The sequence below is a fragment of the Neocloeon triangulifer genome, unplaced genomic scaffold (genome assembly GCF_031216515.1).
Source record: "Neocloeon triangulifer isolate White Clay Creek 2 clone unplaced genomic scaffold, ASM3121651v1 ptg000003l, whole genome shotgun sequence".
Classification (NCBI taxonomy): Eukaryota; Metazoa; Arthropoda; class Insecta; order Ephemeroptera; family Baetidae; genus Neocloeon; species Neocloeon triangulifer.
The window spans coordinates 8,219,468-8,236,187 of NW_026775546.1; the positions used below are offsets into that span (position 1 = coordinate 8,219,468).

At 35.3% G+C, this 16,720-nt stretch overlaps 1 protein-coding gene across 2 annotated transcripts in view; it reads right to left on the bottom strand.

Annotated features, from left to right (window-relative positions):
* Positions 1 to 991: 991 nt before the first annotated feature.
* Positions 992 to 16,720, bottom strand: part of LOC132205750 (ephrin-A4) — a 247,326-nt gene continuing 231,597 nt past the window's right edge. For both annotated transcript variants that reach the window (XM_059635011.1, XM_059635010.1), the window contains exons 2-6: positions 4,430 to 4,571; positions 4,027 to 4,195; positions 3,859 to 3,969; positions 3,576 to 3,743; positions 992 to 3,002 (exon numbers count right to left, since the gene is read on the bottom strand). In XM_059635011.1, the coding sequence (XP_059490994.1) occupies positions 2,857 to 3,002; positions 3,576 to 3,743; positions 3,859 to 3,969; positions 4,027 to 4,195; positions 4,430 to 4,571 (736 nt within the window). In that variant the 3' untranslated portion in view covers positions 992 to 2,856. The remainder of the gene's footprint in view (positions 3,003 to 3,575; positions 3,744 to 3,858; positions 3,970 to 4,026; positions 4,196 to 4,429; positions 4,572 to 16,720) is intronic.

Sequence of the window (16,720 nt, forward strand, 5' to 3'; positions counted from 1 at the left end):
AAAATAAAAATCAAGTGGTTTAATTCACATTTTACAATTGTTTATTTCGCTGTACAAAAGTCAGTTATAAAATATTTTCCCATCAGAAGAATGCAGGGGTTCGACAGAAGTGCTGCTAATTCAAACATGTACAAGAGAATGTTTTTCCTCTTTACAAATATAAATCTCTGCCTAATTGATGGAATTTCGTTTACAATAAATTTTTGCCGATGAAAACAAATTGATTCATAAATAATTTAAATTTCGTCTCATTTGAGAAGATAAAGAATGAAATTTGCGACTCTTCTGGCTGAAAATAATCGTAATTTCCACTACTTTTGTGTCCACGTATTTACACAGTGTCTACGCAGGGGGCCTTTTTTGCATACATATTATATGTCAATTTCATACAAAAATCAACAGTCGAGAAAAGCAAGATAAGTGCTCGCGTTGGTTGTTTATTTATTCAAATTTTTCAATCTCAAAAATCGCGGGGAATCTCATTTCGTAGCACCAAAGAGTGAAATTTTTAGATCCGAAGACCCCGCATTTAAAAGCACAGATGCAAGCCGGCGACGGAAGTCCCTAAAAACGAGTGTAATTCCAAGTTTAAAATCCGCCGCCGAGCCCAACATCTTGGATGGACAAAAATTTTAGATACCCGTTCTAAATAAAAATGCAATTTTGCTGCGGCCGCGGGTCTCTCACTCGGGCCTCGGGTTGGATAAAATCAGCACCATCAGAGAGTTTAACAATTTTTCGAGAGACTTTGAGCAGAGCAGAGACCACGCCGCTCTAATCAAAATATACACAGAGCACTCCTTTTTCCATTGGTTTCTATAATTGTGCCAAAACAACACTCGGCCTTTCAAAAAAACTGTTTATTTATATACGGTGTGGGGAAAGTAGCTAGAGTTTGTTCAGTAGTGGCAGGTGTGTTGAACAAAATTTCCATTTCAATATGGCACTTACTTAAAAACGAATTTTCTTCTTCTGCAATGATATTCGATTCTTTTTCTTTTTTTTTAATTATTTTTCTTCATCTTCGTATAATTATTTACATACACATCTCGTCATTTATACAGCAATAAAACATTTTCAGTTTTCTTCCTACTTGATCATCTGTCTGGCTACTTGTAATGCATGTGTGTAGTGTGTGTGTGTTTACTCTTTACTTAATGTAAGTGTATGTGTGTGTGTGTGTATCGTGTGTGACAATATCATTTAACTATTTTTAATTAATAATTAATCTTATTACGTTTGCTATGTTTTTTTTTCTCAAATTGCTCGTCAGGGGCTCTTTACACGCGGAACTGTACAAATAATAATTCGGATTTGAGAGAAATGTTAATCATTTTGCTCAGATTTTTTTTTTTCATTTTCATTGTTATACGTGATCAGTGTGAGTGAGTGTGTTTGTGATGAGAATCCGTCATTATTGTTGATGTCATTTATACAAATATCACATATGAGAAAATTTTCCCTTCTTTTTCGCTCTCTCTACTACGCTCATCAATATACATTTTACATTTAAATATCGAAACGATGCAACTTTTTCGCCTTTATTCAGTTCTGACGGGAGCGACAATATTTTATATATAATAATTTAATCGGTGATCAAAGATATAATTATATTATAGAGAGAAAGAGACGCTCTTTTCACAAGAAATTAATCATTGTTGGTTTTTCTGATTCGAGTAAAATTAATCAATTCGTCTGTACAATAACGGAGAGGCGGAAAATCAATCGATTCAAAAGTAATGATGGAATGTTTTAGTTAAAAAAAAAACCACACGAACGAGGTTGTCAGCAGAGTCGAGGGAATGATATATATAAAATACATGTACGGCGACATAATTCACACAGTGCAGCCTAAATTTCAGCTGCAAGAGTCATAAATTAATTATCTACTTACAGTGTGGAAAGAAGGCAAATTGTCGTCAAGTCTCCCGAATGATATATATTTAAAAATTGGCAGGAATGCCGGCAAACGATTAAGTGAGTAACTCGAAATTATAAATGCACTCGAATGAGAAGAAAGACTTTCTGCTGCTCCTCGTTTTTCAAACCGGACGACTATATCGGACGCCCTCGGACGGGCGTCCTATGTGTGGACAGCGATATTTAAAGCCCGACTTGAACCAAAGTGAAAAGATCAGATTCAGATTTTTCCATATTGGCTCCGGACGTTCTTTCGAATATACAACCAGACACTGAATCACCGAACTGAACTCTCGAGACATCCCATGAATACACTTAAGTAATCAGACTGTACATGGCGCTCAAATAATAAATAGTAGTTGTAAAACAGGTAATAATCGATGATAATAATTATTGTGTGGTCTGTTTCCTCCTGCGAGCTGGGGCCGTCCGAGGAAACTGCTTTCAAATTTATCTTTTCCTTTCGCCTGCACTGAGATCAAACTGATATTTCACCTTGTTTGAACCCCATTCGCTAGGAGGAATTTCGCTCAGCTGCACCGATCACAAAAGGTCGTCTCAACGCAGGGTTGTCCGATTTCTTTTCCTTTTTCTTTTTTATCTACATTCACTCGCTATATTTAAATACTCTCTCTTCACGCATTGTGGAAAATGTCCGTGGTCCTTCTTTGAAACTGTCCGTAATTAAATAATAAACTGTCGGTCGATCCTCGTTCTCGAGAAAAATAGGCCAAACTGTCTGCGATTCTCTCCGAACGCCTTAATTTTAGAAGGATGAACTAGATTGCCTGCAGTCTTTTTTCTCCGGCCGCCCCCGACGCCCGTCCGGGGGTGACGGGGTGCGGCCGAATTTTTGCTCCGCACACGAAAAACATTTACTCTCTCTTCTTGCGCCTCCGATGATTCTCAACACTGGTCGAACGAAGAGGACGGCGCTCACCGTCTCGAGTAGGTCAGCAGCGCCTGCGACGCCGCCAGGAGCGACCACAGCAATATTGACGAGGACCACGAGCAGGCCGAGGCGCCGCTGTAGGTCAGCTCTTCGTTCTTCAGCACCTCGTTTGGATGCTTGTCGTACTCGCCTGGAAATTAAATTTTAATTAACTCAATGCTGTGTTCAATATCAATAATGTAAAGTAGCAAATGTTATGTTAAGAAGATTTATGGGAGAAAAAAATAGGTAATTTAAAAATATTTGATTAAATTCAAATAAAAGAATTCAAAAATAAATCATCAAACTGTTTTTCAATTTCCTTTAAGGTATTCATTTTGATTTTATTTAATAAATGATTATATAAATATAATTAAAAAAAGTTCTTAATGTTTCTCTTTTTTACTTTTATACTTCTTAACCTAATAAAATTTATTAAAAAATTTTTTATATAAAAAAACCACCAATTTCCATATTACATGCTACGAAGAGTATTTTGGGGTTTTTTTTTGATAATTTAAAAACCAAGTAAGATTTATGCAAAGTAAGCAAATAACCAAAGTTCCAATTTGTTTTCGTTTCATTCTTTGAATGTATCTTCAATTTCAAAGTAAAAATCAAATTTATTTTTTATAAATCATCTCCTAAATTTTGATCCATTGTGGAGATTGCATTGTTAGCAAATTAAATAAAAACCTATTTAAAATTAATAATTTGAACTTACTGCTCTTTTTGGGCGGCTGCATCGGAGGATAGTCCTTCGATGAGGGCGGCCTGGTTGGCCGAGTGGGCAGCTGGGGCGGCATGTAGGCCTGCGTCGAGCTGTACGTGCCGCTTGTGGTGACCGGGAAGTGGTGCACAGGGCCCAGGTTGATGCCCGTGGCTGCAGTGGCTAAAAAGGAATTTCATTTTAGTAAGTTTCAAAAATTAAAAGAAAAATGCATCAAGTTTTCCATTATTTGGTAAAATTAATTTTTGATAAAAATGTAAATTTTAATGAAAATTACTTTGGTTGTTGGTCTCCTTGGCGCGGCAGCACACCTTGAAGACTGTCTTCATATTGTCACTGGAGCAGCGACCACCGATGCGGCGGTAAATGTCATCTTTCGATGAAGTAGCTGAAATTGAATAAGAATTTAGGAATTTGCCTCATTTTTAATTTATTTTGCACTTACAGATAAAGTAGTAGTCTTGCCCTGGATGGAACTCCATGCCTCCCGGTTGTGGCGTGAACGGGCGGAAGGTGATTGTGAAATACATGAGCTTTTTCGGCTTATTACAGATTGCAACGGTGCGAGGATTCGGGTCCATGATTCTACACGTGTCGTACTCCTCTTTCGACACCTGCCAAAATTCGATTCAAAATTATTCAATCAGTTCAAGTGACAAAAGAAGTAATTTTACAAAATTACTTCAAAATTTTGGTAAATATTTGAGAGATTTAAATCAATTTTCAAAGATATATTTCTAAACATTTGTTCCTTCATTATTCTCAAATTAATTTTTTTTTTTTTTAACTTTACAGGTCTCCGAATAAATAATTATAATAAGTAGATAAAGGTAATAATTAAAACTTACATTGTATATCATGTACTTCTCGGTTTCCTCGTCCGGAGTGTCTGCCGGGTACACCGGACAGATGATGTTGACCTGATCATACTCGAATGGGCTATTGTCCTTGTTGACGTCGAATATGTGGTCTGTGTTGTCTATTCTAAATCTGCAATCAAAGAAAAATAAGTTTTAAAATTTGTTCACAAAATTGACGAAAGTTATAATTTTTAATTTCGATTCAATTGTTGCATAAGTTGGCAATTTTTAACTTAAAATTTTAATAACAAGCATTTTTAGTCAATGGGCGACCTGTTGGCGACCCTATATTTTAAGAGAAAGAATAAGAAATTAAAAAAATTTCTTCACCTTTTTAATATATTTTTTATCATTTTTATAAATCCTCTGATAATCAGAGTAAACATATATCCGACCAAATTCAGCCCCAGAGCTCTTCGTGCGATTTTCTCAATAAAATTCAGTTCCGCCCATGATTTATTGCTCCTTATCTCATTCGGCAAATTTTCTTTCGCTCTCATGAGTGAGGAGCTCAATTAGCCGGAAAACTTCTTCTGATTTCCATTCACCAATTTTTCGGTCCCCTCTCGGCGCAAAACGAACTTTCGGCGCGATAAGCCAAGTTAAAGTACAAAAGGATGAGAATGTGTGCGCGCTATTATATTTTCGTCGGCCGCCGCTTCGGGTCACGGGCAAGTACCGTTTTCAGCTCAGGATGAATCTTCGCAGAAGAGTGGGAGGTGGAGGAGGAAGCAGACGTGCGAGCCTGACGCGTATTTATTGTAATCACGCCTGGCACCTCAGAGATAAAAAAGTATAAGGAGAGAAAAAAATAATTGTAATTTAAATTTTGCGATTAGAAAGAAGCTAAATTTTATAATTTCATTTAACATTTCACCTGGAATTCTAGAAATTAGTGTAAAAATCAATGACATTTTGAAAGGGAAATTCCACTTCAATTTTTTCAAATAAGACATTGAAATATTTAAAAACTTTAATTTTAAGCAATTTAATACTTTTTTTTTTAATAAATCTCCAGACATTTTTTTACAAATAAAATAATAACCAAAAGGAGTGCGATCTTCATTCACACACGGTTTTTGTTCATTCTTCTTTCATTCTAGTCTTTTCATTTTTATTTCCCTCCTTTGTTTGCTTTCAGTGTGTGTTTGTGCGTCTCGCGCTTGAGGTGTGTGTTTGCGCGTCAGGTGCGGCGACGGAAATTTTAATCGAGTCGGACGCGAATTATTCCGAGTGAGAAAAAGACAGGACGTTTGCAAAGAAAACGCCGTTCGTTCGGATTATTATTATCAGAGCAAAAGAGCGGCGGCGGCTGTGAAGAGAATGAGAGAAAAATAAGGAGGAACGAACGCTCATGCCTCTGAAAACACGAAAACGGTTTTGAATTACAGCAGAGAGACGAAAGAAAGACCAACTGCGCGAAAAGAAGGGGACTTTTGTGAGTTTTTGCTTCGACAGCCTAAAAAATAAATAACTCAATTTGCTTGAATCTTCAAAAATAAATAAATAAATGAAATACTTGAAACAGTTTCTGCATTAATATTTTAAAGGAATGAATTTACAACGATATTTTTGAACTTTCATAAAATTATAAGATTGAGCATTTAAATTTGATTTTCACAAGATTAACTGCAGCTAGTTTGTGAACAATTTCCAATTGATTCAGTACACCGTGGAATGTGGTTCTTGCGGGAGTTTGGAGTTTGTGCCAAGAAGCAAAACGATTCATAATTTTCATGTGAACAGTGAGAGAAGAAGGAATTATTCATTGTTGGGCATTCTGCTGAGAGATTGTAAAGTTGTTTCATTCATGAAAGCACCGGGACAAGTCAAACGGTTCAGTGGAAATTTTACAAAAGAATTAAAGGCATTATTTGAACAAAATATTTAAAAACTGAAAAAATTAAGCCATGGTTAATCATTTTACCAGAATCAGGAATTGTCCTTGATTTTATAGTAATTGACAGAATTATTCTATCCAAAACTTGATACATAAAATTAAAATTCAAGGTATAATAACGATTAATTAAATATAAAGTTTTAATTAACTATAATACGCTATGTTTTTGAGATGGTAGGCAACATGCACAGCCCCAGGCACTCGGGAACGACTTTAAATTTTTCCCCAATTTAAATTTACCCTGGAATGCTAATTTATAAAAACTCTGTTAAATTGTAGGCAGCAATAGCGTCCTCCGTGTAAATAATTTGCCTAATTTACACGTACCATTGAAAAATAACTGGGAAAAAATTATTTGCCTTTCTGAAGAAGCCCAGGGTATAAGATATAGAACACCAACTTTCATAAAAATTTCTCACCTCAAACAAAAGGCTTGTAAGATTATTGATCAGATCCACTCCTTTTTCAATTTTAAATTAAATAAGAACAAATTCTATTCTGAAGCTGATTGTGAGAGCTGAAGTTTTTAGATCAAAATAAGAAATCTTCAACCTGTGGAATTATATTCCAAAAATTTCATATAAATTACTGATCTTTTAAACTAAAATTTACCTTTTATTTCTGAACTGAGCGAGGAAAAGGAATTTCAACCAAAATAATATTTTTTAATTTAGAAATTTGATTTATTCCAATTTTCGAATCGCGAAATTTCCATTCGGTGAGAATTATTGAGCTCGCAATCGGCGTCAAAACATAGAGAGGAAATTAGAGTGGCCGCGCGGTGTGTGTCGGGATGGCCATTGATGCCGATGGAATTCAGCAGGTAGACGACCATCATCATCGCGAGCACCGTTGCCGCTTTTCCCAGGCGTCTGCCGCCTGCTTACACCAAGCCTACGCAGCCAAACCGGTTCTCCGCCTCAAAGCTGCGCTGCCTTCGGATTGACCGTCGCGGGTCCGTCCGGCCGGCCGACCGAGATTAGCATGGGAGCGACGAGTAAACCACGATTCCAACCCAATCAATCAGCCGCCGATTTGGCCCGTCCGTCTTTATGCAAATTTTGTTTTCGCGGCGGCCGACAATTGAGACGAAAGTCGCGGTAATTGCCTTGTAAATTGCTGCCGCGGCGCCTCCCTTCGCGGCTTGAACGCCCATTCCGATGCAGTAACGCCGACAAAGATACAATATCCAAAAATAAAACTCGCCACCCGACCAGACTTCACATATTCAGAATAATGAAAACAAAACGTGGATTTTGTTTTTACCAAACATTTTTTTTTCTTAAGAATCTTGTTATGGTTTTTTCCGGTTTTTTCTGCATGAATGAGAATTAATAACAAATCTCTTTAATACAAATTCATTTGCTTCTGATTACTTATTTCACTCCATTCAATTTTATGAAATCAAATGAATTTGCCAGACTTGCTAATTTTAGTATTTTAATTAAAAAAATCTTGAATTATAATTATTAGCATTATTCATTCTTACAATTTTAATAGAAATATACGTTGAATTCTGGAACTGATTGTGAGAAGACCAAATGTTTAAATGCTGAAATGCAAAAAATTCAGCCTTTTAATTAGAAATCTCAATACATGACGCAAAAATGAATAAATATTAATTTAAATTATTTATTTTTTCTAAAATTATTCTTTTTATAAATTAAAATATTAAAAAACATGACAACCTAAGCATGAAATGACAGCTATTTTTTCCCTCTAAATAAGCAAAGCAAATTTTTTTAGCAAATATTATTATTTTATTAAACAATAAATAATACTTTTTAAGTTTTAAAAAATTATGAAAGCAGCTAGAAATTTCTATAAATTTAATGCTTATTCTTCCACGTTTCTTTGTCAATTAAATTTTCAATTCATTAAATTTTTTTGTCCCTAAACAAGCCTTTGATGGTCCAGCAGCTTTTTGGCTGCTCCACTTTTTTTAAGTAAAAGGCGTCTGCACACACTCACACGTGATGAGAGAATTCAAAAATAAACCGAGTTAAGAGGTGTCTCCCGAAATTTCACGGCTGCGAGATCAAAAGGCTCTCAAAGGCGCAAACACATTACCACCATTTCGCCAATTAAAAGGCTTAGACCCCAGCACGAAGCGAGGACACAAAGAGCTGAACTCTTTTTTAATTCAGGTCAAATTTTTGTCACAAAAATGTAGAGAGCAGGTGCAAGTAAAAGGAAATACAATTTTTCATAAATTTAATATTTTCAACGCCCGCTCCGGTAAATATACATATAAATTTATTTTTAAATAAATGAACAAGTTGAGTAATAAGCTGAGACTTGGCTGCGTAGATCAAAGAAGTGAGGAAAAATCAAATGAACCGCCGCCGCACCAAATTGCCTCTCTCGCGAGCTTTTTAATTTATTGGCTACAACGTGTCGGGGTCTAATAAGAGTAGCAGCAGAGGAGTTCGCTCGCGGTTTTGATTTGTCACTCGTCGCTCGCGGTTTTATACTTTTTCTTTCCTCGCGCGGGTTGATTTTCTTGTTTCGTCGTGTAAGTTTTAATTAGAAATCAAAGTGTAACAAGTCGTTCGAGAACGTTGTTTACAACCAAGGGGACTAGCAGGTTGACAAACCCTTTGTCTAGAAGTTTTTTTTTTAAATTAAAATAAAGACAAATTTGTTTCAAACAGCTAGGAAATTACTATTTTAGGAGGATTTGCAAATTTAATCAAAATCATTATTAATGCTTTTCACATATTAATTTTAAGAATCACATTCAATTATTGAAGAAATTTTTAGATGAAAATAATAATTGACAGACAAAAAACAAAATTAATCTTGAAAAATTCATAATTTCAAATAAGTTAAAATTTTTTGGAACTGTCATTTTATATTTAAAAAAAATGTTTTTTATTAATTGTAAAAATACTGCAATTAATTGATTTAATCGAAAAATTGCATTATTTTTGCAATATAATTTAAGCATGTCCAAAGTAACCCGGAATTCAAACATGCATTTCATATATTTTTATATTTTAATTTTGGTGCTGCAAACTAACGAGCACAATGGTGCTCATTAAGGTCGCGCCGCCGGGGGTGCTGCGAGTTGCAGAAAATCTTCCTAGGCTAGTATGTGGTGCTCGAGAGCGGTCGGCGGCGTTTCTTTCGCGAGCCTTGACCCTCGTCACCTCATAATTCTCACCTGAGCCCGGCTGCTTTTTTATTTACAAGCCTTTCATGCAGCACAAATCCCGCCTTCCGCCGTCCCCATTGGCCACTTTGGCTCTTTTTCTTCTTATCTCTCTCTCATTGCCTCATGAATACCTTACCCGTGAATATATACACCGTATGTTGCCATGTTGCGCCGCGCGCATTCCTCTCTCTCCAAGAGTGTATTCCTCTCGTGCCGACAACAATCGACGCCAACAATCGAAATACAAGAAAGAAAGAAGTGTTTATTTCTTTTTCGCACACACAGGATCTCTGCGATTCATTGTAAGAGTTTTATTGCAGGATGTGGGCCGCGTTTCGCTGAACAGGCAAATTTTTGTTCTAATGGGTTAATTGTCGAAATTATTATCTCTCTGAAACTTAATTAAAAGAGAAATTTTAGAAAAAGGAATTCATAACTTACTTTTAAAATTGAAATTAATGTATGAACTGTAAAAATAACCGAAAATAATATTGAATGAATTACTTCTTGAATTTGAATTTTAGAATTTTGAGAATCATAAAATAATTTATCCCTTTTTTAAATTTAATTCGCAATCAATTTTTTTATTCAGGCTGGATTTTGCCTGATGGGAATCATTATTTCCCAAATGATTGATTTACACAATTAAATAGAAAATTAATTACTCTCATGACCCTTTGAAAGTTATTTTAAGGAATCAGTTGAAATTTTAAATTTTCCGGCATCAATAAATTCTGAGCTAAGTGCGCAGAAAACGGCTTGGAAATTAAATTTGGAGCACAAAAGTGTCCGTTCGGGCTGGTTGGCCTGGTAAAAAATTAGTCAAATTAATCACGCGTCTGGCGGCGGCGGCCGCGGCGTCCAATTTCCACGCATTGTTCGCTGGCCCGGAATCGAGGGCCTCTCTCGGTATCAGAGGCACACTTTTCTTTCAAAGGCTAGGAAGTGAGCGAGTCCGAAGAGGATCCCGTTAAAAAGAGGACAGTGATTGATCAGCTGCTCGCTCTCCACCGTGTCAAACAAACGCCGGCCGACGGCACTTCTTTTATTATTTCGAAATTTCGGAAGAATTTGTACCAATTTGTGCGACATCAAAGGGCAGATGGACGTTATTTCCATGTCCGGCAATTGGTCAGTGACGCGTAAATATTATTGCCGTTCGCTCGTCTGATCAAAATTCTTCTGCACAGCGTCTCTTTCATTTAAATCGGTGACCAAACTTATTTGCTGAAGCCCAAAGGACAATATTAATGTTTAAAATAAGATGGTATAAATCTCCTTTAAAATAATAATAATTTTATTTTCAAATTTTCACACACAAAAAATAACATAATTTTATGTAACTATTAATTCCTTAATTTTATTGATTTAATAGTTTTAATTTTATTTAATATTTAATAAAATAATTTCATAAAAATTTAAATTTAAGAATTATATTTTAATTATTTTTTGTTTCATTTTATTTTAAATTAAATAAAATATGTTTGTTAGATACAATGATAATAAATAAAAGCAGTCTGTACTAATATTTTTTTTGAACAAGATTTTTTCACTTTATGATAAAAGTTTCATTTTACTATGTCAAAATTATTTACTTCTCTTGATTTCTAAAATATTTTGCTTTGATGAGTTAAAACAAAGTGCTGCTCAACTAACTCCCTCAGGTCTCAAACCGGCTGCGAAATCGGCATCTCGTTTTACAAAACCACACACACATGCAGTTTAACGAGACAAACGAATACTGCTGCGCCTCGAGTGCCGCTGTGTGTGTTTTCTCGTGCGGCGTCGCTTATTAGAGGATTAGTTAGAAAAGTCTAACGCTCTTTGATGTGGTGCATCTGTTTTTCTCTCTCGAATTACCGCAGCAGCAGAATAATAATGTGTATGTTCTGAAAAAAGATTACGTCACGACGCGGCCGTAAAAGAGCTGCACGAGGAGAAAAAGAGAAATGAGTGCAAATGAAATAACTACAGGCGCAGCAGCGAAAAGCAGCGACGCCTCTTGCGTGTTTGCTCATTAGGTTATAGGTGGAGTTTGATTGGTTTTCGAGGAAAAGACGTATCATCGTAAAATTGAATTCCACCCGCAAGAATGGGAAAATTTGAATTTCATATTAATAATAACAATCCCAGCAAAAACCATAAAACGCAAGGAATTTCAGACTCAGATAACAACAATTTTATTTATATATTTTGAAAAGGATATTTTCCTTATTGAAAATGTTGTTATAACATTTTTAGTTTTCTTCAACGAAATTGGCCTTTTCTGAGATTATTTTAAAACTTTGTATAATTATAATTTTTCAAAATTTTTATTCTCACTGCTTTACAATTTAGGAGAGCGTTTCATGTAAATTATATTTATTTATTGCAGAAATAATTTATATTTTCAATAATAAGCGTTTTTTAATCTCTGCAAACCAGTAAAATCATTAAAAAAAATAAATTTACATTTTTCATTATAATTCCACTGAATTTGAATAAATTCCTAGCAAATAATATTTTTTGGGCCTTTTTTTAAACAAAACACTTTTTTGAAAAAGAGAATTTATTTTTTTTACCACTGCTCAATCAAATTAATTATCTTTTTATTGCTTTTCAAATTATCTTCCTTTGTTTAATCATTTTGTGTTTCATAAAATAATAGCAGTTTTATTTTTTATTATTATTTCCCTCAACTCGCCGTGCTCCTTTTTAATGTTCGCGTTGCGGTCAGAAAACAAAACGTAATTCCGTCTCGGAACAATCACGTATTTTATTTGCATATCACTTCTTTTTTCTTCTTCTCCTTCGTGTATTCAATTTTAATGTGCGGGTCATGAAGCAAAAATAAAATAAAAATCGTCTCATGATTGTGTTTATTTTTTTTCGGCCAAACAAACGGCGTGGACGTTAAAAGCGCAGGTTGACGGGCGAAATGAGCAGAGAAAGGAAGAAAGACGGGCACGAACTCGCACGCGAAATCAAGGGGTCACGTCTCGGGGCGAGCGGCGATTACGATTATACAAGCTGCTGTCAAAACGTGTGCAGATATACACAGATGGGCATAAAGCAGAAATCAGCAGAGAGACGGCGGCGAACCCGGAAATATGCGATTTAAACGAGGAGATCTGCAGTATGTGTATAGCAGGGGTCGCCAGACACGACGACATAGACAATTAATAATAATTGTTGATCAACAAAACGTGACTCTTAATGAATTGATCGAATGTATGGATGAATTGAAAGGCATTGAAAAATAGATCAATAAGGTTCAATAGATTTAGGAAAAAACGTTTTAAGATGATTGAAAATTAATAATCTGAGAAGATTCGGTTCTCCATTTTAAATTTAACTATTTTAAGAATAAATTTAAAAAAATTTGCAGCGTTTTAAATAATTTTTAAAGCAATAAATTGAAAATCATTTACAATCAGAATTTCTCGCCAACTTGATATTGATATAAATAGGAATTTCAAGGTAAAAATTATTCTGCTTTTTTAATTTTTGATTCTGCGGTTTCAATCCTCTTTTATGCTCTCTTTTTTGTATAAAAACCAGCACTGAAAGAAGAATTTTTCAACAGTTACACTCTCGTATTGATTCATCTTTCAATCTGCGGGAATTTGTATTCGTCTCTCTCTGAATACGGTGAGGCCTCCTCTGCTTTTCAATCGCTGAGCTGCAATAATGACTATTCAATTTCCAGGGAAGGCGATCGAAAACTGCTTCGCCCGCGATCCGATCACTCACTGTGCTGCTCTTTTAATGCTACTTATGCTCTCTGTACACTCTTTTCTTTCGCAACTTAATACACACACATACACGGACTGGCTCCCGGAGCTCATTACGTATTCACGGCAGCCAGTTCTGCCGCAAAACAAGCGTCTATATAAATATATGTACACACATTTTTATCCTGAGAGAAAAGCATCTCTCAGTCAGTCAGTCAGCGTCTCTCTCGTCATTAAATTATTGCGATTATTATTATTCTTTGGCGATTTCATTTAAATGTCATCTTCTTATCGCGATTGCTGCTTCTCGTTTTCTGCTGTCTCGGCCGAATGTATATAAAAACATTTTCTCTCTCTTGTTATTTGAATATAAAAGAAAATTTCCAGCCGACACGTACTCGCCGGACGCATGCAAATGGGCCGCGTGACTCGCGTTTCAATTCGGCCCAGATCGCGCGGGCCCGCGTGCGTGTATAGGGAATTAGTATTTCGCGCGGCACGGGCGAACAACAGGCTGAAAACTTGTGTAATTGACTCGCAAAATCGAATTATTCGCTCAGATAGGAATTCGAATTGCACACGCCGAGAAAACTAAACAAGCAAACAAGAAGTTGATTCAAAACCATTTTTGGCGTGATGAAAAGAAAACTTGATTCAATTTTCATTATATTTATTAACTCTTCAAATTGAATTAACAAAGACAATCGTGGTAAGTTTAAATAAATTTCTTATATTAAAAAACTTGATTTTTATGCATCAAATGAGTTTGAATAAAATTAATATAATTTTCTAAATAGAAGAAAATATCAAAAGAACAAGCAATTTTCTTGAACAGGCTTAAGATAGATTGCTAAATTATTAATTTATGAATATTTGCAAGACAAGCATTTTTTCAACAATTTTAATAATTGCCATCAATTGATTAATCAACCTAAAATGTTATTTTGTAATTTTCTCCAATGTTCCAAATTAAGGTAAAAACCTCTCAATAATGAGCTTTCATGTTTTCTGAAGCTCTCAGCACTTGTTTATTTTATTATAACTTTGTCAAGAGAAGCAAGATCCAGAATGTTTTATGATTTTTTTTACGGAATGACGTCATTTACACAAACATTTGATTTTCATGCAGCCCAATTTGAAGAATTTTCACTCTCGCTTATCGCACCTGTGCGAATAACTTATCTTGACACTTCTTGATATTTTATTATTTATTTAAGGGCGTTCACTCCTTTCGCAAATAACGTCAAAAATCAGGTGTATAATGACGCGTTTGACACCCAATTTCCCCCATAAATTGCGTTTCCGTGAATGCGAAATGTAACTAAAGTGCCTTCGTTTTGGGTAAAAAAATTCTACTATAGTCCATGTGCTATTGCTTTGAAGCTTTTTTTGCCGGCGGCTGGCTTCGATCCAAGGAATCCAATCTCATTTTGTAACGAGTGTGCCGGGCAAGCGGGAAATTCCTGCTGGCGGAGAGAGGGAGCTCTTCAAAATAAATCACCACCCGAGATCGAAGCGAAGGTGAAAAAGCTTGAGAAAAAAATTGTCAATAAACTTGTCTCGCCGCATCTAATGAAATTATTAAATGTTTTAATGGTTATTGCGTTTGACTTGTAATGCGCGAGGAATGCTGTTAGAATAAATGGAGTCCATTAATGTCTCCAGCTCTTGTTGTGCACTCGTGTTGATGGCCTCATCACTAAAACACAACTCCTCGTAAAACCGATGCCGACCGCATGCATGGGAAACGACGAGAGAAGAGATGCAATAACGTGCCGTCGATTTATTTTCTGGCCAAAGAGACGCTTTATTGCGACACACTTCAGCCTTCGCCGGCTAACAATGAAAAGGAAAATTACCAGGCAGGCTGTTTTAAATGCACTTGTATGTGAAAACTGCCCCGAGGGAAAATTTAAGCATGAAAATTTTCATATTATAAAATAAAATAATAATATTTGTGAAATAGACTCAATGGTATACCAAAATCATGTTTGTGGTTTTTAATTAATTTTCAGGAAAACAACAATCGGTTTTGTGGTTTTAATTTTCAGATAAAGGAACAAATTAAAATCAATTGCAGCAATTTTTTTTTAATATCATTCATTTAAAATTTTAGTTTCTTTTAATTTAAAATACATTTATTAAAAAATTATCCATTTAGATGTTTAAGACCAAGGATAAGGGATTAAAGCCTTTTTTTTGATTAGAAATTTTTAAATGCGGAATATATGAAAGAGTTTATTCAAAATTTAAAATAAACAAGAACTATTTTTAATGATGGAATTAATATCAGATTTGTTTTCGAATTCCTTAGTTCAAACCACTGGAACGGTTTTCCCAGAAATAAATTATCAATCTTCCTTGGTCACACCCGATAAAACTTCCCTCTCTCTTCCCCAAATCTGTGGACAACGCAGAGTATAGCGGAAGTGCTTGACACTTTCGATTTCAGCCCCATAAATTCATTTCGACTCGGTGCTGCCTCCTCTCTTTTCTATATACTGGACGCGCGTGTAACACGACGGCCATTAATTTCGGCCTTGTTGACACCTTTCGTTGTTTTTATCGCGGCCTCAGAGAAAGAAGTAGAAGAAGGAAGAACTCGCTAACAAATGATGTCGTTGAAACGCACTAAAAGCAGCCACGAGACAACCCGTCTAATGTTATATGTGTCCGCTTGAAAAAAAATATATATAACTCAAATCGTTATTTAAAAAAATTAGATTTTTCTTGATAGAAATAAATAGAGAAAGAAAGAGAGCCGCGACGACGAGGCTCTTACGTTTGTCACCACCTCATTAATTGAAAAACGTATAAAATAGAAGAGTGAGAGACGAAAAAGAAAAGAAAACATTTATCGCGGCACCCTATTTAAATATCCACCCCTCAGACCACAGGGAAGAGAAAATTATTTATAGCTAGAACTTTGACCTTTCTTAAAATTTAATACAATTAATGATTTAAAAATTTAGTTCTTTTGTGCAACTTATTTTGAATCAGAATTATACAGAATGTTCAAATTACAAATTTCAAAAGATTAATTCATTTAATTTGATTTTATTTAAATCAAGTCATTTCTCGAGCTACATTTTCATGCTGATTCCAAAGCCGATTTCAATATAAATCAGTCTCAACTGCAGAGTGAAAGAAAGATTTCCAACTGGACACGATTTGAATAATCCCCGACGTTTCTCCGTGCGTTGCATAAGTTCATGCATAATGGAGGAGCCATATTTGAACATGCCGCGCGCGCAAATGCATTTGTGCATATATCAAAGGGGAAATAAATGTTTATAAATAAATAATGCGGCTCATTGAAATAAAATATAAATATATATATAAAATAACAAGCGATTATCTCTGCGACTTATTTACATAGATGAATAGCCACGCGGTGATCAACCTTAATTCGCGTCGTTTGTTTCATTGCTCTCTGCCGCGATGGCCTTTTGTTGCGCAAAAGCGGTCTCGCAGGAGATGCATTAATTAAGAGACGATCGAGCCGATGG